This window comes from Buteo buteo, chromosome 6, assembly GCF_964188355.1.
Source record: "Buteo buteo chromosome 6, bButBut1.hap1.1, whole genome shotgun sequence".
NCBI lineage: Eukaryota > Metazoa > Chordata > Aves > Accipitriformes > Accipitridae > Buteo > Buteo buteo.
The window spans coordinates 38,303,553-38,322,909 of record NC_134176.1 but is presented as its reverse complement, the minus strand read 5'-3'; the positions used below and the strand labels follow the sequence as shown (position 1 = coordinate 38,322,909).

The window sequence follows — 19,357 nt, the reverse complement described above, 5'->3', positions numbered from 1 at the left end:
AGGACCTTCCCCAGTGTCTATAAAGTTTTCTCTGGATATCAAAACCCACCCCATTAAATTACAAACTTTAATTAAAAACAGCTCATCAGGGCAATAGCTGTACTGTGGTAAGAGGGTGCTGAGCAATCCCCTGACACCCCTCACAGGGGCATATCCTCCGGGTCTTCGGGGCATGGCACCCACCATGATAATGATAAAGGGAGGTGATATCCACAGGTACCTGCTGTGCAAGGATCAGCCCCTTGTATGTTCCCCATGCCAAACACATGCATGGCACTCCAGGGCAGACTGGCTGCTCCTGAGTTCATAGCTGGGATTTTTCTGATCCTTACTTTGTTCCAAATTCATGTTTTAACATGTTCAACTCCCTGCAGAGAACAAGGTTTTGGTCCCACAATGGAAAAAAACAACCTACATAGTAATAACAGGCTCTTTTTTGGTGAGACTTGTTTTGGGAGAGTAAGCAGAAAGATTACCCGGAAAGGAGAAAAAAAAAATCCTCAGCTGGATCATGAGACCCTGAATACATGGTAGGTGTCATGTGGCAAGATGCTGGAGGAGGTGGCCCTGTAATGAGTGCCAGAAATACAGGGAAAGCTTGAAGACAGCTCTGCTGGGCAGAATTTAAGGTTAAGAAGAGTATCTACCACTTTATCTTCCAAACAGAATTAGGAATTTTCCAAAGTCCAGTCTATGGATTAACTCTGTTTAGGTAGTTCTTTCCTGGTGTAAAGGCATGTAGTCTCATCAGCTTGACACCACTCAGTTACTGGTGTTGCAGCTCTGAATGCTGGTGAGGGCAGTGGAGGTGGTGGCAGAAACCCCCTGTCTTTGTAAAGAGGCAGCCAGGGGCCCTCTGGTAGGAAGCAAACAACAGGGCCCTCTCATAGAATCAGCTTCAGAAAAGGCATAGAAATGTGGTTGTCTTACCACACATAGGGTGGGATCGGTAGAGCTGAGAATCTCTGAAGTAATTTATTCACCTGAGAAGGGAAAAATAAATTATTGTAGAAGGTCAGATGGAAAGCAAAGAGGTCAGGACAGATGTTTTGAAGTGCAGACAGGTTGCTAGAGCCAAGGGTAGGAGACTTTACCTGCAGGTATGTAGCAGGAAGCTAAGCTGCAAGCTTTGGTTTATGTTTTTTATTCACACTTTTCCCTTCTTCTGTTTTTCTTCTCTTTGTCAGGCGGAGACAGCAGCAAATCGTATCTGCAAGGTGCTGGCAGTCAACCAAGAAAATGAACAGCTCATGGAAGACTATGAAAAACTGGCCAGTGATGTAGGTGTCCATGGTGCTGTTGGTTTCTGGGTGGTGGAAAGGAATTGCGTTTAACGCTGATAACTAATCTTGGGGAATGCTATTGGCCCATGTTTTCCTGGAAAATCCTTTTTTTTCCCCCTTCTAGCTTGAGAAAAATTAAAGATTGAACTTATCTTAAAGGGAAGAGCAATCTGCTTTAAAACAGAAAGCTTCCATAGAGCAGCTTTGAGTTTATCAGTTTTATAAGAGCAGCTGCAGAAATGCTAAAATTAAAGAAAGAATCAAGCTGGTCTAAGTTGCATTCCTCAGGACTATACAATTTTGTAACATCTTTCATACAAATTGTATGCTGATGTACTGCAGAAGTCATGAATTGGATTGGAGAAAATGGAAGTTAGAGGTAATTGAGGAAAGAAATATGTGTTTGCTGATAGTTGGAAAGAATCTGTGTAAGATACAAGCTGGAGGCTGCTTTGGTTAACTGAGAAGCCTGACAGACTGACAGCTGTGAAACTACAGAAGTGACCAAACGTGGACTGGACTGTGTTTGTGGAAGATAAGTAGAGAGGGGAAGATGGAGAACAGAAGAACAAACATAGCCCATGAGCCTGGTTTCAGCCTGGTCTGAAAAGCATAGGACACTACTCCATTCACAGTATAAACTGTCTATTGCATTAGCATTTTGCTGGCTCCCCAGATAGGTTTGCTAAAGAGAGCTTTTCAAAGAACAACACTGACTTCAAGGAAGCTAGAGTGGGAAAAGTGTAACTGGAGGCAAGAACTTGATTTCTCCTGTCAGACCCTTCTGGAGATAATATGACTTACAGCATCCTTTAGTTGTGCAACAGTCCAGCAAAACTCTAAGGCTTTAGTGTAATCTGAGGACATAGCTTGGTCCTGACTGTGTGAAAGCTATGGCTTAAGCATGTTGGATTGGCAGTACTGCAACAAGCAGTACTACTTAGCGTGGTAGGGAATGGGCTGCTCATTAAAAAAAAATACATCCAAAAAAGCTGGCAAACTTTTCTTTACAAGCCCTGCTGGTGGCAGAATCTTTCTGGCAGCAAACATAAAAGTAAACTGTCCCTAATGAATTCAGAGCAACACCTGTAGTTTTGACACAATTTTCAGTTCGAGGCTTGTCATTGCTCTTTCCAGCTGCTGGAGTGGATCCGTCGCACCATCCCCTGGCTGGAGAACCGGGCCCCAGAGAACACCATGCAAGCCATGCAGCAGAAACTGGAGGACTTCCGGGACTATCGCCGCCTGCACAAGCCCCCCAAGGTCCAAGAGAAGTGCCAACTTGAGATCAATTTCAACACCTTGCAGACCAAGCTGCGGCTCAGCAACAGGCCAGCCTTCATGCCTTCAGAAGGGAAAATGGTCTCGGTGAGTGGGGCTAACTGCTCGTATATACCCCAACCATGCCTAAAAAACGGGACTTCTTTTGTGCCCATGGGTGGGCAGAGCATACCCCAACTTCAGAGTGAGCTATTCTGTGGTAGGAACCCTACAGAATATAGTTCAGTGAGGCTATAATAAGAGAGGGTCAAGTGATCATTGCTTCCCTGTGTCTAAACCAGACTGAGGCTCTTCACAAGTTGCGTGTCTTTATGAGGAGATGTCTAGGTACCTCTTATTTTTTCTAATTGAAAAATGGTTTTGTTGAAGTTTCATGTGGGGAAGTGTTTCGAGAGGGACTCTCATGCAGACAGGTATATCCTGACACTGCTAGTCCTGCTTATCTTAAGTCTGGCACTTCATCTTCCTGACCTGTTTGCACAACACTATGAGATTAAAAGCCTACATCCACTCCCTCCAACCAGTTGGAGCCATATAGCTCATGGAGACTAATGCTGATGTACATCTTCCCCCCTATCTTCTAAAATGCCTTTTCTTCTTGTGCTTCTGTCTCTAGGATATAAACAATGCCTGGGGTGGCCTAGAGCAGGCTGAGAAGGGCTATGAGGAGTGGTTGTTGAATGAGATCCGGAGGCTGGAGAGGCTGGATCACCTGGCAGAGAAGTTCCGGCAGAAGGCATCCATTCATGAGTCCTGGACAGATGGTAATGCCAACCTACCTGCTTCCTATTGCCTGACATAGTGCTGTCCGTTATGTAGGGAGGAAGAGATGGATCATGCATAGGTGCTTCCATGAGATTTTCCTCTCAAGAATGCTACGTTCGTTTCTTACTTTATTAGAAAAGAATGTATGAAAATCAGCTTGATCTCTGTTATGCTACATAACATGGCCACGTTGGCATTCCCTAACTGTTGCAAAGTGAGAACTTTGGATAGAAAAGAGCTACGGAGCAGAGGAAAAGTTACCGTACAGTAAATGCAACAGCTGGCATTTACAGGACCAGCATAGCCCAGTTTGCATACACTGAGACTAGTCCAATATAAACTGTGACAGAACTGGCTTGAGCTCCACTATGTGCCCTTCACTGTTGCTAATGACAGACTCACGCTCTGTGGTTTGAAAGTGAGGGTTGTGCATCTCTAGGCCAGCACACATGAGGGCAAGCCTCGACCAGGGTGTCTGGAGTGGGGCAGATGCCCTTTTGAGGGCCTCCGGGGTGGGGAGATGGCTCTGGGGGCATTGGGTCCTGCCCTTCATTCTCCTGTCCTTTGGCTCCCTCCCCAGGTAAGGAAGCAATGCTGCAGCAGAAGGATTACGAAACTGCTACCCTCTCGGAGATAAAGGCCCTGCTGAAGAAACATGAGGCCTTTGAGAGCGACCTGGCTGCACACCAGGACCGCGTGGAACAGATTGCTGCTATTGCACAAGAGCTCAAGTACGGCACCCCGGCACACATCCCATCCTTGTGGCCAGAGAGGCTTAATCAGCGTTGCCCTCTGCCCTCTGGCGAGCCATAAATCAATCTCCATACAAAAATGTTGGGAAGTCCCAGTGTTTCCAAACGGTATCTAGGATACTGCTCTCCAGTATCCGGACGCACCAAAAGAGCAGGCCAGAAAACGGATGAGTCGTGGGTGCTGATGAGGGGGTGGCAGAATTATATCCCCAAGCCAAGTTTCCGTCCTCTTCCAGCTCGTTATGCTGCTGTGAACCCTTTCCTAAAGAGTCTGACCTGCCGCTGGTGCCTGCTAGGTTTCAGAGTTGTAACACCATCATACTTTTCCAGGAACAGTAGGAAACAGCAGAGGATAGCAGGCCTTCAGTTTGTTCTCTTTTATCAAAAAAATCCTCCTTATTCTGGCAGGAAAAAAAAATCTGCTGATGCTTGAGCCCATCGTGGCCTCTGCTGCCACCCCAGCTCTTTGTCCCAGGAGCTCCGCACCCATGGACTCTGGTCGGCACTTGCTCCAGGGCATCCCCACAGCAGCTCAGCTCCCTTCCTGCTTCCCCCGGCTTGGAAACCTTAGCTTCCACTCCCTTTCCTGGAGTGACGAGTGACACAGGTTACCAGGACAAATGGGGTCTCCTCGGGGCAGGAAGTTGATTACTAGGGATAGCAGGCAGGTAAAGAGCTGGTCTCTGCAGCACAGGGAGAGAAATTTTGAAACTATGCATGTTTCTTGGCAAAAACAGTCTGAACAACTTGGCGTTGACTTTGTTTCCTATTTTAAAAATATTTATATATTACACTGGCCTATGTCAAGTTAGTGTCTGGGCTAAGATCAGTACTCTTGGGCTGAAAGACTGTTTTTTCTCTGAAAAATCAGGATAATTGGATCAAGATCATTATCTCCTTTAACAACACAGATTTACGGAATTGCTTCCTTGTCCACTGGAGGATTGACCTTGGAACAGGAGGAGCGTTCAAGGCAATCCTCCATGTCAGTAAGATTAAAACCGAGGCTGGCTAGTCAGCAAGCATTAGCTGACCTGCCACTTCCAAAGCACATGCTACATGCCAGCCAAAGCAGCTGCAGCTCTAAGAGCAACAGGGAAGGCTGGGCCTTAATATGGGGGAGAGGTGATTTCTTCCAAAGTGTGAGAACAGCGGCTCTGTCATCCTTCCAAAATCCATTTTCCATCTCAGCAAAGAGGCCATGCCCTGAAAAACCATGGCTGAGCTCTTTTCTCCCCCAGAAATACACTGCCAGGGAGATGGAGAGGGTCTGGAGGGAGCCACTGCAGCTGCCCGTGCCAGGCATGTTTGCGGGCATGGCACATTCCACTCCCCAGCAGTAGTGGTCCAGCATGGGTGTGTTACAAGCCAGGCTTTCAGAAGCAGTTCTTTCATCTGCAGTGCTGGCTCTGCAGCAAAGTAGATCAAGGAACTGATCTGGATTAAAAACCCAGCAAAGAAAAAGTTATTTTTAGCCCAAATCGGTTTCCTGACTAGTTTACCGCAAGACTCCATCAACAGTTGTGCCCACACACCTCAGAAGGACAATACCGTGGTTGGAAGAAATGAGGCTGGGGGAGGCAAGAGGAAACTGTTTAAACCTGCTTAGAGAAATGCTCATCACATGGCCCAGGGTCACTCAGTAGCCCAGTGAGTTATTCTGCTTTCTCTTCCAAGGCTGACACTTCCCAGCTTGGCTGGTCTCCCTCTGCCTGCCGGTTTCTCCCTCTTTGACCATGTGCAGAACCAAGAGCACAAAGCAATCAATACAAGACCAGAAGCTTCAGCTTACCCCCATGCTCTCCTTTCTCCAGCCATACTCTTACCAGCCTGTCTTCCATGGGTGCCAACCTATAGACATCTCAGCAAAGCACTCCCTGTCAGGCATATAGGAGAGAAACCTACACTGTAATTCTGGGATTGTCCTAAATAAATGAATAGATTGTGTAATTTAGCTATTACTTGGCACCTGTACTATGCAACTCTTAGAACGATCTTAAGCAATTTCTTTGCATTCATAGTAAAATCTTTGCTGCCCCTTCTGATGTGCGAGATACAGATGGTAACCTGCACGATGTTCTTAAGCAGAATACAGGGGCATATTACTCTGCTCATAATCTGTTTATTCTCAGTTTGAGCAAAAGTGTATACTCCCTTCCACCAGTGCCAAGTTATTCCCATCAGGCAGCCAGCACCAGTGTTTGTTGAGGGCTTGGGTGGTGGTTGTTTTTCTTCCTGTTCTGTGCTGTTTGATGTACTATAACATACAGTGTCTCCAAAACGAGATACTGCTGTCTTCCTGGCTCGCTTTACTTGCAGAGACCATGAACTCTTTGAATCAGTCCTGAAAGCTGATAAAGATTTCTAATGGGTTTCTCTTTCTTCTCAAAAAGGTCTTTATTTGACTTCTTGTCCTTTTTTCCCCCACCCCTTATAGTGAGCTGGACTATTACGACTCTCCCAGTGTCAATGCCAGGTGCCAGAAGATCTGTGATCAGTGGGATAATCTGGGTGCCCTAACCCAGAAACGTAGAGAAGCCTTGGAGGTGAGACCTGTTACAACTCAGACCTTTGGGATTATGTGGGTAGGTCATTTGTGGAAAGCAAGCTGCAGCGGGCACGAACAACCAATTTCAGCTCTTTTGTGCACTCCTAGAACATCCTGGATGGTAAACTAGGGCTACACTTCAGTATATTTAGCCTGCTTTTCCCCTTCCAGCCCAATTATAGTGCCATTTGTTTGCTCAGGCTATTGATTTATTTCTACTTTTCTGTGTTTTGTAATTTTGTTCTGCTTGAAAAGACTGTCCTTGTTTTATTTCAAAAGACCTCAGATTTTTCCATCAGAGTAAAAAATCCATCCTGTGTGTAATCTCTTAACAGCAGAGAGGCTTTTACTGTAGTGCTGTCCTGGGAGCACCTAGGTCTGAAAGGAAAGAGCAGCTCAGACAACCCACATATCTATATGATTATTCTTCTCTAACCATTTTTTTCTGATTTTCTTCTTTTTTTGTGCATGTGCAGAGGACAGAGAAGCTACTGGAAACAATTGACCAGTTGTACCTGGAATATGCCAAACGAGCTGCCCCTTTTAATAACTGGATGGAAGGGGCCATGGAGGACCTGCAGGACACGTTCATTGTTCACACCATTGAGGAGATCCAGGTACAGAGTAGTCATCTGCACCAATCACGTTGGGATAGAGGGAAGTTGGGTCTCCTGGATTCCTAGTGGTGCTGAATTTGTAGGTCATGTTTTGGTGCTTCTGCTCTAGTGAGTGAGCCTTAGCAAAAGAAACAAAAAGGAGTATGTTTTTCCTTGATTTCCTCCAAAAACCTGGATCTGAATATGTATGAAATGTGCTCACACCATCCTAGCTGGACACAAAGAAGTGACAGTGGATTTTTCAGTGTAACTCCAGAGTCTTATTAATGAAAGCCTGAAAACTGAATGACTCTCTCTTTTAGGGTCTTCTGGGTTTTTTTTTAACCCCCATAAGCAAAGCTTAATGCTGCTCACAGGTTCTGCAGGTCAGTTGCCCTATACAATGTCATGGCCAGGTCATCTGGTCCTATGTGATAGGACATGCCATGAGGGCAGTAATTGTCCGCTTTGGTAGTGGATTAGGATTTGAAGCAAAAGTCTTCTTGCCTCCTGCAAGGCAACAGAGAAAATATCTCAGTTTTCCCCCTTCTGAAAGGGTGTTACGAAAGCAACTTGAGGTATCTACAAGTAATTTTCAGACCTTTGAGAGCAGGAATTACTCTTCCTGGGTGGCAGTGGGGACTTCTATTTCTCCTGCTTGATGGGCTTATGAAAAGGATCCAAGTCAGCTCTTTGCAGGAATGGCTGACAACAGTGTGGCCATCAGTGAGGCAGTGAATGGGAGACCAACAGGGGACACTACGCAGCCAGGGCAGTGAAGGGGTAGTGAAATAGCCCTAGCCTCATATCAGCTCTGTTACTGAGCTGCTACTTGTTTCTTCTAGCCTTCTCTCCTGAGCAAAGGGGTTCATTAAGTCTTTCATTAATGCAGAACAAATCTGGACAGCATTTAAACACTTCCATCATCTCTTTGTGACTGTTTGCTGTATCTTTCCCAGCCCCCTAGACTTGCATTACATCTCTATGGCCACTGCAGCAGCTGCAATGTAATGAGTCACCACGTAAGGAAGGAATTTTACAAAAAGTAGTTACAGTGTGTGTTGTAAAAGAGTGGTCAATTATACAGTTTACTTTCATTCCTTCTTCTGTCCACACTGTTCCCTCGATTATCCCTGCACATGCCTCTCTGTCCCCCACTCGTTTTGTTGCCTTTTTCCCTGCATTTGCTTCCCTAGTCTTGATCTTCCAGGCATCTGGGATGAAGTACCTTAAAGGCCTGTAGAAGCAGTGGGAGATGAGCCAGGACCAACTGGCTTGTCAGCTGTCCACAAACTACCAGCAAGTGTGCCCCACCATCGGTCCTTGGAGCAGAGTCTGGGCACTGCAGCAAGACGGGAAACAGAAAGGGCCTGTTGTGTTCAGGGAGAAGGAGCTGTTTTTCAGCAGGAGGAGCATATGTTTCCTGTGCAAGTTTGCAGTTGGCTGAAGACCTTTACCTAGTTCTAACTGACTCTGATCAGACTGAATCTGACTTTTACTATTAATCTGGAATTATCTTAGGTGTAGAACTAGTGCATACCTAGTGGGAAAAGAAAAACATGGCACGTTTACACTAGTGAGACATGACTGCTTTAAAGTAATGCTAGTAGTCAGATCTTCTTCCCAAAGGGGCTGACAGGCAGGCGCTGAGCGGTGTTGGAGAAACAGTTCCCCCTAAATTATGAGCCAGAATTATTCCACCATTTTTTGGGATGTGATCTCTGTCACTGGTCAACATGGGACAGAAACAGAGGGAAAATGAGACTTCACATCATTTAACTACTTAAAACAGCCTGTTCATTGATGCTGAGAGAACCTGAAAAGTGTGTTAGAGTAGCCTGCTTTGTACCCTGGGAATATGTAAGCTTTTGCAGTTACTTCTGCAGGGATACATTTGCTGAAAAGGCTATTCAGTAACTAATGCTCTTACCTTCCCTTTGCTGCTGCCTTCCTTCTGCAGGGATTGACCACAGCACACGAACAGTTCAAAGCCACTTTGCCAGATGCCGACAAGGAGCGACAGGCCATCCTGGGAATCCACAATGAAGTCTCAAAGATTGTCCAGACATACCATGTCAACATGGCAGGAACAAATCCTTACACTACGATCACCCCGCATGAGATCAATGGCAAATGGGAACATGTGAGTTCTTTCCAATCTTGCAAGTTAGTGTGGGAGGATGCCACTGCTCAATCACTGAGGCCCCAGGAAGTGGATTATTTACTCTTCAGTTACCCTCTCATGCTTACTGCTGAGCTTTTTTTTTTTTTTTTTGTCATTTGTTTTTGGCTCAGTTGCCATGTGCTTGGAAAGTGGAAGACATCTTTCATATAAATGCCTAAGAGATGTTTGATCCCTTTTACTTGCAATTTTTATAATGAAAGATGCTAAATTAAAAGCTTTGAGGTTTTCAGTCCTCAGTTGACCTGGCAAGCAAGTAAGTATGGCATGTGACTCAGTATCCTTTTTCACCATTAGACCCTTCAGATGTTTTACGTCCACAGCCAAGTAGCCTTCCCTTGCTGTAATCCTAAAAGAGCAGCTACTCTCCATACCAGCTGTGCTGATGGTTCTTGCTACCAAACAAGATCACCAAAGTGAGATCTGAACAGGGTCCTGCAATTCAGTTAACATCAGCCACCAAAAACCCAAGTGGTGAATGGAAGCTTCTTCTGGTCTTCCATTGCCCGAGATGAGTTTGCAGCGTGCACCCTACACCAGATAGGATTCACGTTCCATGAGCCTTCCCACCGTGTCCTAAACCATATGACTGCTTGTTTTCAGTGCAAACACCCACTCCTCCCTTCCTTGTGGCAATTTCTACATTTACTATATGTGTGCCTCTGTATGTATAAACTGCACGCTTTGTTACTCTTTGCTGTAGGTGCGGCAACTGGTTCCCAGAAGGGATCAAGCCCTGATGGAAGAACATGCTCGCCAGCAGCAAAATGAAAGACTTCGTAAACAGTTTGGTGCACAAGCCAATGTCATTGGACCCTGGATCCAGACCAAGATGGAGGTAGTGCTTTGCTCATTTTGAAAGAGTATGTTTTCCTCTGTGATCCTCACTGATATTCTTATCCTTGGTCTTTCTTGACCATTGTCATGGTCATTTCTTCCTTCAGGTTATAGCAAGAGAACGTTTCACAGAAAATATGGAGAATCGCAAGATTGATACCAGTTACTGAAGTTCTTGTACTTTTCTTCCCCTAACTCTTTAGTACAGAGATAAAAACCATGACTTAAAATGGGGAACACTGATATTTTAATAGAGTTGTGTTTATATGCAGCAAGTTAAAAACCCTAGATCAGAGGCATATTTTCTGTAACGGCTTTCACAGCAATAGTCTTGATACACATGACAAAATAAATACAATTAGCATATCACACATCAGTAGAGGAGACATATTTTTAAGGGAGCTCTTCTCTCTTTAGGTGAGATTTGAGTTAAAGTAATTGGAGTTGATGAAATGGAAAAATACAAAGCTATTACTGATGGCAGGAGCTGTAAAGAAGAGAGCAATTACAGAAATATGTCTGTATGAAGGGACTAACTTAGTGGCAGACAGTACATCGGAAAAAGATCTGGCTTGGTACAGTACTATCTTATGGACTGCAGTTTCCTTTTCTTTTGTATCCTTGTATGAGACACATCTCATGACTCACCTCACTTGGAAAATGTTCAGGGCTCTGCTAAAATTTTTGCTGACACTGTCTTGGCTCATTTAAAGTAACTGCTCCGTGAGATTTTTTTTGAATCATCATGCTGTGTGAGCGTGAAATAGCTGCAATAAATGTCAAGCATGTTGAGGCTTGTGCTTCCAATGGGGTCTAACTCCTTTGGCTTTGCTAATGCAGGAGATTGGCCGCATTTCAATAGAGATGCATGGGACCCTGGAGGACCAGCTCAACCACTTGCGGCAGTATGAGAAAAGCATTGTGAATTACAAACCAAAGATTGACCAGTTGGAAGGAGACCACCAACAGATCCAGGAAGCGCTTATCTTTGACAACAAGCACACCAACTACACCATGGAGGTAAATATTTTGGCAGCAGATCAGACAGCCTCATCTGCTGTGGCCAGTTAGCATCAGCCACATCTAGCTCTGGCAACGTGTTGTCGTTCTCAGGAAAATGGAGAGCTTGACAATGTGGCCAAGCATGCAACAACATGTTGCTGAATTTGTTTTTTGCCTTGCTGTACTTCATGCCAACCCATTCCAATGTACTTCCAAATAGAGACAATAGAAATAACCTGCATGAGATCAACAGTATTGCTTGAAAGAGTGGCTGGTCTCATTTCTCTTGCCACCTGATTGTGGCAGCCTATTGGTGATTTTGAGCTGCCACAGCCGGGCAGAAGAAAAAAGTCCAACAAAAGCTTTTTTAAAATCGGAGTCTGGCTTTCTGTTGACAACGTGAGGTTTCTTGGAAGCAATCTGAGTTCAACATGAGTCCAGCAGAACACAGACGGGCTTTGAAACTTGTCTTTTGGTTTCTGGCCAGCTTCCCCTTAAGCAGCAGCAGAGACAGTGGAGCACCAGTGTCTTCCAAGGACTGTGGTTTATTTATTTTCTTGGTAAGGAGGGTTTTCTGCCCAACTAAGTCCTAGAAGCACTGAGTTTGATTCTCATTTGTGTTAAAGGCCCCCAGTATGTTGCCTGACAAGGCAATGGAACTTTGCAATAGGACCAAGACTTTCTTAAGATCAGGAACTAGCCTCTTCAATGTTTTTTCTTTGGTCAAAATTCAGATTTTAAACATCTGGTTGGCTCACTGCAGATGAGAAGGAAGTTTTTCTGAGCAAATGGACTTCTCTTGCCTTGGCCACAAGGATCATTTCATTTGCAACAAGTAGCACATCCTGTCCGCTGGACTGGGAGGCAGAAGAGCTACTTTTTCATTTAAAAATTGTCCTGTCCTCTTTCTCCAGCATATCCGAGTGGGCTGGGAGCAGTTACTAACAACAATTGCTAGAACCATCAACGAAGTGGAAAACCAGATTCTGACCCGTGATGCCAAAGGAATCAGCCAGGAACAGATGAATGAGTTCCGGGCTTCTTTCAACCATTTTGACAGGGTAAGTCAGTGCTGACTGCAGCTTGGTAAGCTACAAGTTTCCATGTAGACTGCACAGTGCAATAAAAAGCAAACAGTCACTGTGATAAAACTAGATCAATAGAAGATGTTTCATTCTTAAAAACACCACTCCTGTGGAGCAGTCATTCCTGTGAAGACTGCTAAGTGATCATTGGGCTGGGAGAAGTGTATCTTCACAGGAAACTGCTAAGTTTCCTGATAAAGCTTAAGTATGGAAAAGTTTGAAGGCTTATTTAGGAAATTAGACTTTTACCCTGTCTTCTCTAGAGAGCAGATTATTATGTTGATTTATAAAATTCTTTGGAATAGCTGTCCTCCACTCTGACGTACCATCTCATAAACCTGTATTGAGGAGACCAGTATTGCTCTTGTATGGAGCGAACAGGAGGATCTATACACACCACGGCATTGCATGGTGTAGATAAACCCTGATGTAAAGCCTGCCTTGCCTTATATATGCCAAGGCACTAACGGGAGCAATAAGAAAGGAATTCCTTAAAGGAAATTCTCCTCCCTCAATTTGCCAGCCTGTCTGCAGCTCTTCCTTCTCAACCCGAATCACAAAGGTGTCATGCAGGGAAGCAGAGACAGCAGCCCAAGCCTGAAACTGGCTCCATTATCAACCCCGTCAACGTTGTCTGGAAATCCATGAGCAGCCTGCAGAGATACTAAGTCAGTGATGCAAATACAGGTTGCTCTCCATCACTTGCTGCACCAGCCAGACTGTTTGAATGGTCTCCAGAGAACAGGGCTGCAGCCCACCCTCAGAGATTGGCAACACTTTCAGATTGCTTGAACACTGGCTATTTCAGCCCTTCTCTAGCTGCCTAAGAAAAACAAAAACATGGCTTCTTCTCTTAGCAGAGGGACCCATAAAGCCCTGTAGGTGTTATATTTTGACCTTCATATCGTTTGCCCCTCCCTCCACAACAATCCAAATGATAATGCAGAGAGAACGTGGGTTTCCCATCTTCATCTGTGTATTTGATTTATGAAGGCTTAACGCTGACTCTGAAAGCTGATTTTCTGAAGAAAGTGACTTGGAATTGACCCCATCATCCTGTCTGTAGCTTCCTTGATCTGGCCAGAGATGGTGTCAGCAGGCAGGGGCTCTTCAGTGCTTGGGAGCTGTCCTGAGCTAAAATTCTGCAGGGTGGATTGGGATGCTCAGTTCCTGTGCTAGCTTGTGTATAGTTTGATGGGTACATCCAAACACTGGGGGAGCGGGGAATGAGCAAAGGGAAGAGCAGCTGCCAAGCCATGTTGTGCTGCGCTGTACAGCAGTGCTGTTTGCAGAGCTGAGCACTTGAAATAGCTTTGCCAGTCAAAGCACCACCTCATGTGCAGGTCTCATAAATACAGCCATAACACTGCTCCCCTGAGCTTCAGCTGTTTTTCCTTGTCTGTTCCTGGGATGCCCTGACAGCTAAGCTTCCTTGGGTGTGTTGCCAAACATACCTGCCCTCACCTACTCCTTTAGTGGGACTTTTGACTAGAAGATAAGGCAATGCTTCCCACTGCCTCTGCCTGCTTACCTGCACTCCGGGTTACTAGTGAAACACAGGGCTTCTGACATTATGAATAACAAGCAGTGACGCAAGTAATTCACTTGGGAGATGGAAATCTTGAGGCTTCTGAGCATTAACTGTTTTTGTCATTCAAGTGCTCTCAAGATGTGACGAGCTCTCTGAGAAGGAACTGTTCCAAGAGCATTTTTAGCACATCCTGAAATGTCATTGTGATATCTAATGTTGTGCACTTTTTATTTTTCTTCCCTGTCTTTCTATCTGCATGTCATTCTTCCTTTCCCTCTCTCCTCACCCACTGCATGGTGCACCTGTTTGTTGTCCTTCCACCTCCCTTTGAACTCCTCTGTGTCTCCCTTCCTTCTGCCCCACACCGTCACCCCACTGGCACTGCATGTCCTGCTGCCTGGCACACCGCATAACCAGGACCACTCCGGCACACTTGGCCCTGAGGAATTCAAAGCCTGTCTCATCAGCTTGGGTTACGATATTGGAAACGATGCACAGGTACTGAATGCTAGTGGTGAACACAGCCAGATGTTAAACTGTGAAAAAATAACAGTTTTTTCCTTTCTTTTCTTGTTTGTCTTAATCCATCTGTCATTGCTGTTCTTGTGTTTTGACTATATATACATCACTTTTCTGTACTACTTCCTCTCTAAATGTACTTTGGTATCTATTCCTTCTTAATTCTCTAATTGTTTGTCTTGGGAGAATTCCTTTTATGTCTTCAAACTATTCCATTTACTTCTGTGTCACTTAACACTCCTTTTCTTCTCCATCCCTCAATCTGTCTTGCTTGATATCTTCATTCCTTTTTTTCATCATTGATATCTTCCTTGCGTGTAAACCATTCCATATCCAAAACCACCTTTGCTTCTTCGTGGTTTCACAAACTACCTTTCCTCTATTGTTTTTCATTGTAAATCTCTCCTTCTGTCTCCTCCCCTGTGAAACTCATTCTTTGTAATGTCTCCTGTGGGTTCATTTCTCCCTGGACTGGTCTCCCTTTTCTCTCTTGGCTTTTTCCATCTTTGCGTCATTCCCTGTAGAAGAAGACTGGTATGATGGATTGTGAAGATTTCCGAGCCTGCCTTATCTCCATGGGTTACAATATGGTAATGTAGAGCCCTCTGTCACTCCTGTTCAAAGTGATTCTTGTAGGTACCTTCAAAAATAAAGGAAGAATGTGTAGTAAATCAAGGTAAATACAGCCTTATTTTCCAGAACTATCAGCAACGGAAGTTAAATCTAGTATTAGTTGTATATGTATAATTTTTGTCTCGCAGCAGTAGCTGAAGGTAAAAAAATGGAAATCATTGTCTAATTCCTGTATATTTCAAATAAGAATTGTATTTATCAAACTGTGTAGCTACAAGTGGAAGAAACAATAAAATTCCTTGTATTGGTACCTACACTCTGCACAGCACAGACAACCTCCCCAGCCCTAAGTATCATTTGAACTCATCTGGAAGTATACATGACCTGATTTCTGAATACACTCGAACGCTGCTCCTCTCATTCTTACCATTTATTTCACATCTCTCTTCCTGTACATGTAAGTAAGCTCAAGTTCCAGTCATCCTCCCTGTAGCTTTTCCCTCACCAGAGTACCGGCATATTCAGAACAGTAACGTGTGGCACCTTGAGAGGTGTGATAACTAATAGGAAGAGCTTCACCAAAGACTGTTGCTCATGAAAGGACAGGAGAAGAGCATAGTGCAAAAATATCCAGCTATACTCTCAGTATCTTTGCTCCTGATGTCAGGCAAAGTAGTGTTTAATCATTTTACTCATCAGCCCAGTATAAATACAGACTCTTTAATGCAGTGTGCCAAGCCACAGTAACATTTGATTAGATACCTTAATTACTCTTGAAGGTATATTGTTCTAGATGTGTTAGAAGAGCCTGTTCTCAGGAAAAGATGCACCTCTGCTCTCCCCTCCTTCTTACCTGAGGAGGAAGGGGTCCCAGAGATGAGAATAGATTATCTTCTGTTTATATGCAAAAAAAAAAAAAAAAAAAGCAGAAAACTACACTGCAAGGTTTTGGCTTCTGTAGGATCCTTCCTGTAAAGGCCACTTCCCTGGGCCACCCCAGATATGCAGGTCCTTCTTTCCTAAGCCTGTCTAGTTAAGATGAACCAGATACTATTAAAGACCCCAGAGGTGTTTCTTCTGGTGGCTTCTGTTCTGGCAGCTGAAGAGAACTGTAAAAGTTCTCTTCTAGTAAATGAAAATAAAAGGAATTGATGAATGCAGATCTTCAAATATTGCTAGAGACATCTAGCACGACATGTATTACAGAGAAATTTGCATCTTCCCCTGAAGTCTGGGTGATATGTTCCCTGATGGGAGCATTGTCCTAGAGGTAGATGGAGCTGGATGGTATCCTAGGGGCACAGCTGAGAATATTTTATTCCGAAGGACAAATGAGTGGGAAGCATTTGTACAAAATAGCAAGCTAAAAAAAGAATATCCTGATAAAAAAATCAGAAGTGGTTTCTATTTGGCTTTGTTTTTCTAGCTGTGAGATCTGCTGCTGAACAGTTTCTCCCCACTATCATAGTACTGCTGCTCAAATGTCCAGGCTTACATGACTTTCTTGTTCTCCAGGGAGAGGCAGAGTTTGCCCGCATCATGAGCATCGTCGACCCTAACCGTTTGGGTGTAGTGACATTCCAGGCCTTCATCGACTTCATGTCCCGGGAAACAGCAGATACAGATACTGCTGACCAGGTTATGGCTTCCTTCAAGATCCTGGCTGGAGATAAGGTCAGGCTCCACATCTTCCTTTCCTGCATCTGCATTGCTCCTGCTTTCCTTTTTCTCTTTTGTCTCCGAGAGAAGGTGTCAAGGGAAGCACTCTCCAGCATGGAGGGTGCTGGAGGAGTGCAAGGCTAAAGTGTGGATTAATGAGCAGCCTGCCAACGCATTTGAAAGTCCTGTTCAGCTGTCAGTCAGAACTTTGCTGCCCACTCTTGCTTTAAAAATTTAATTAAGAGCTTGGTTGCAATTTGTTATTTTAAAATGTATGAGCAAATTCAACAGATGGTTCTTGATTAGTCTTGAAAAACTATTAATTACTGACAGCTGTAAACTTGAGATGACCTTTCTCAGACATACGTGTGTCACTATCAGTTGTTATACAATCAATAGATTTTCATTGAGGATATGCTGTAGCTGCAAGAGGAGCATCTTTTAATCACAGAAATTGGTCTAAAGTAGGAAAACTCCCAGGATGATACTAAAAGCATTCATTTTCTAAATTTGCATCATCAGTGGAACCAGCTGATAAAAAAAAAAGTAATCTTATTTTTCTCATATAATAATCCCCACTGATCTTTTATGTAATTGAACAAATAATATGTACGTGTAATATTAATGTATCTATATTTGCTAATGATTTTATTCATCTCACTTGAAACGTGGGATACCATTTCTCTGATTGTAATGAGTTACTCTTAAATCCAGTACTGGTTTCCATGTTTCACTAATAATCTTTTCATAATCTGTAACGTAGAAACCCATGATACCTGTCCTTTAGGCATCTACCTGACTAAAGCCGGTCCTATTGTCTTTCAAGGCCTGAAAATTCCACATTATTCAGATAAGCTAATCACTGAATGAATAGGTAATTTTGGATACAGTATTACTTATTAACTCATTTACTCTGTGCAGTACGTTAAATATACTTGTCAGTGTTTAATATGCTCTAGTGACTGTAACATGAATCAGACAGCATTTCATTATGAAGAAAAATACCTCTTTACTCACTCCAATCATTACACTGAAAGGCGGAGAGGGGGGAAGAATTGAAAGTCACAGGAGAGAGAGGGAGAGATGGTGTGAAACCTGAACCATTGTTCAGACAGACTGCAAATGCCTGTGAGTCAGTTAGCTAAAGACAACATACTGGTTAGCAAACAGGCAGCTACTGTTACCTACTGCATGGAGAGAAGCCAGGCTACCTCAGCTCAGCTCAGTGAGTCTCCAGAAGCTGAATTTACATAAGAAGTTTTGCTTGTTTATTAAAAATATCTGCTGTGAAAGGCAAGGATTGTTGGGGGAACTGTGGAAGCAATACAAAGTATTTGCTTGTCTGCTGCCTGCATTGGTGCCACCAGACAGAGCTAGTGGGGATGGCTCCTTTCCTTGCTCTGAAGAGAGGGAACAGCAACTCACAAGCAGCTGTTACCTCCTGCCAGTGAGGGACAGGATCCAAATGAAATTTCTGCTTCCTTCCATTTGCTTTCAGCAGGACTGCCACTGTCAATGGGAAGGCACAGTCTTACACTAACAACTTACCTTACTTACCTCCAGGTCTTTTCTTTAGGTGTGCCAGCATCTCTCCTGCAAAAACAGTCTTCCTCTCTGTTGTTAAAACCATTTTCTTGTCCAAACGGTAGGGAGTGACTGCATTTCCTCCCAAGGTGTATGCGCAGAGAGCTCCCTGTGTGGGCGTACAGTACTAGTCGAGTTGTTGGGATCCTGTCCCTGACTGTTGTCTGCTGCCCTGGGGGGACAGGGGGTGGTTGTCCCTCTGAGGAAGGTCAGTTTTCTGAAAGTAACGATCACCTTATTGTTTGTCCTCATTGCAGAACTACATCACTGTGGATGAATTACGGCGGGAACTGCCTCCTGATCAGGCTGAATATTGCATTGCTAGAATGGCACCCTACAATGGCCGTGATGCTGTACCCGGTGCCCTGGACTACATGTCCTTCTCCACGGCACTCTACGGCGAAAGTGACCTTTAACTTTTTTCTGTCCCACCACACGCTCCCTCCCCTCTCCCCCGTCCGACACGCCCTTCTTTCTCTTTGCAAAGCAGCCTCTGCTCCGCTCTTTTTTGTGTTTCCCTGTTTTGCTTCAGATAACAGATCACATTTTTAAGTGGGGGGGAGGACATTGACATGGCACCGCCTACCTTGCCCTTGAAATGACAGTTTACAAAATTATTTTGTGCAAAAAAGTTAAGTTTTAAAAAGAACAGACATATTTTATTATAGAAAAAGGTATTTTTCTCCACCAGATTGAAACTTAAAAAGAAAATGTTAAAATATTGCACCAAATATTTTTTGTTGTGACATAGAAAGTCGAGCACAATGTTACATTCCATCCTTTCCAAAAAGAACCAAACAACAACAAAACACCACTTGTTCTGTTAACTTTTACATTTGCGTATGTCTCTTTTATCACGTTTATCTTGGGAGGGGGGAAGGCACACAAGTGCATGTGTTTGCTGGTTCACTCATTTCATGAAAATATTTTATGATAAACTTTTGAAATTGCTGTGTTTTCTAGGGAAAAAATAATGTACACAGCTCATGTTTTCATATTTAATTAAAAAATACAATATGCCTCCTATGTTTATCAGTGCACAACTTTTTTTGTTGCTGAGAGTTGTCTGGTTTCAGAACATGAAGCTTGAGAGTTGATAACTTTGATATTGCTTGTCACAAACCATATTAAAAATTTCTTGTGATAACAAATCTAGACTT

At 43.9% G+C, this 19,357-nt stretch overlaps 1 protein-coding gene across 7 annotated transcripts in view; it reads left to right on the top strand.

The window, feature by feature from the left end:
• The window catches only part of ACTN1 (actinin alpha 1), a 92,548-nt gene extending 73,191 nt beyond the window's left edge, over positions 1–19,357 (top strand). For 2 of the 7 annotated variants that reach the window (XM_075030476.1, XM_075030475.1), the window contains exons 9-22: positions 1,188–1,280; positions 2,421–2,651; positions 3,181–3,328; positions 3,910–4,060; positions 6,519–6,627; positions 7,106–7,246; positions 9,186–9,368; positions 10,111–10,245; positions 11,085–11,264; positions 12,161–12,307; positions 14,280–14,360; positions 14,906–14,971; positions 16,470–16,628; positions 18,455–19,357. In XM_075030476.1, the coding sequence (XP_074886577.1) occupies positions 1,188–1,280; positions 2,421–2,651; positions 3,181–3,328; positions 3,910–4,060; positions 6,519–6,627; positions 7,106–7,246; positions 9,186–9,368; positions 10,111–10,245; positions 11,085–11,264; positions 12,161–12,307; positions 14,280–14,360; positions 14,906–14,971; positions 16,470–16,628; positions 18,455–18,613 (1,983 nt within the window). In that variant the 3' untranslated portion in view covers positions 18,614–19,357. The remainder of the gene's footprint in view (positions 1–1,187; positions 1,281–2,420; positions 2,652–3,180; positions 3,329–3,909; positions 4,061–6,518; positions 6,628–7,105; positions 7,247–9,185; positions 9,369–10,110; positions 10,246–11,084; positions 11,265–12,160; positions 12,308–14,279; positions 14,361–14,905; positions 14,972–16,469; positions 16,629–18,454) is intronic. The other 5 variants (XM_075030478.1, XM_075030473.1, XM_075030477.1 and 2 more) reach the window with 4 other exon arrangements.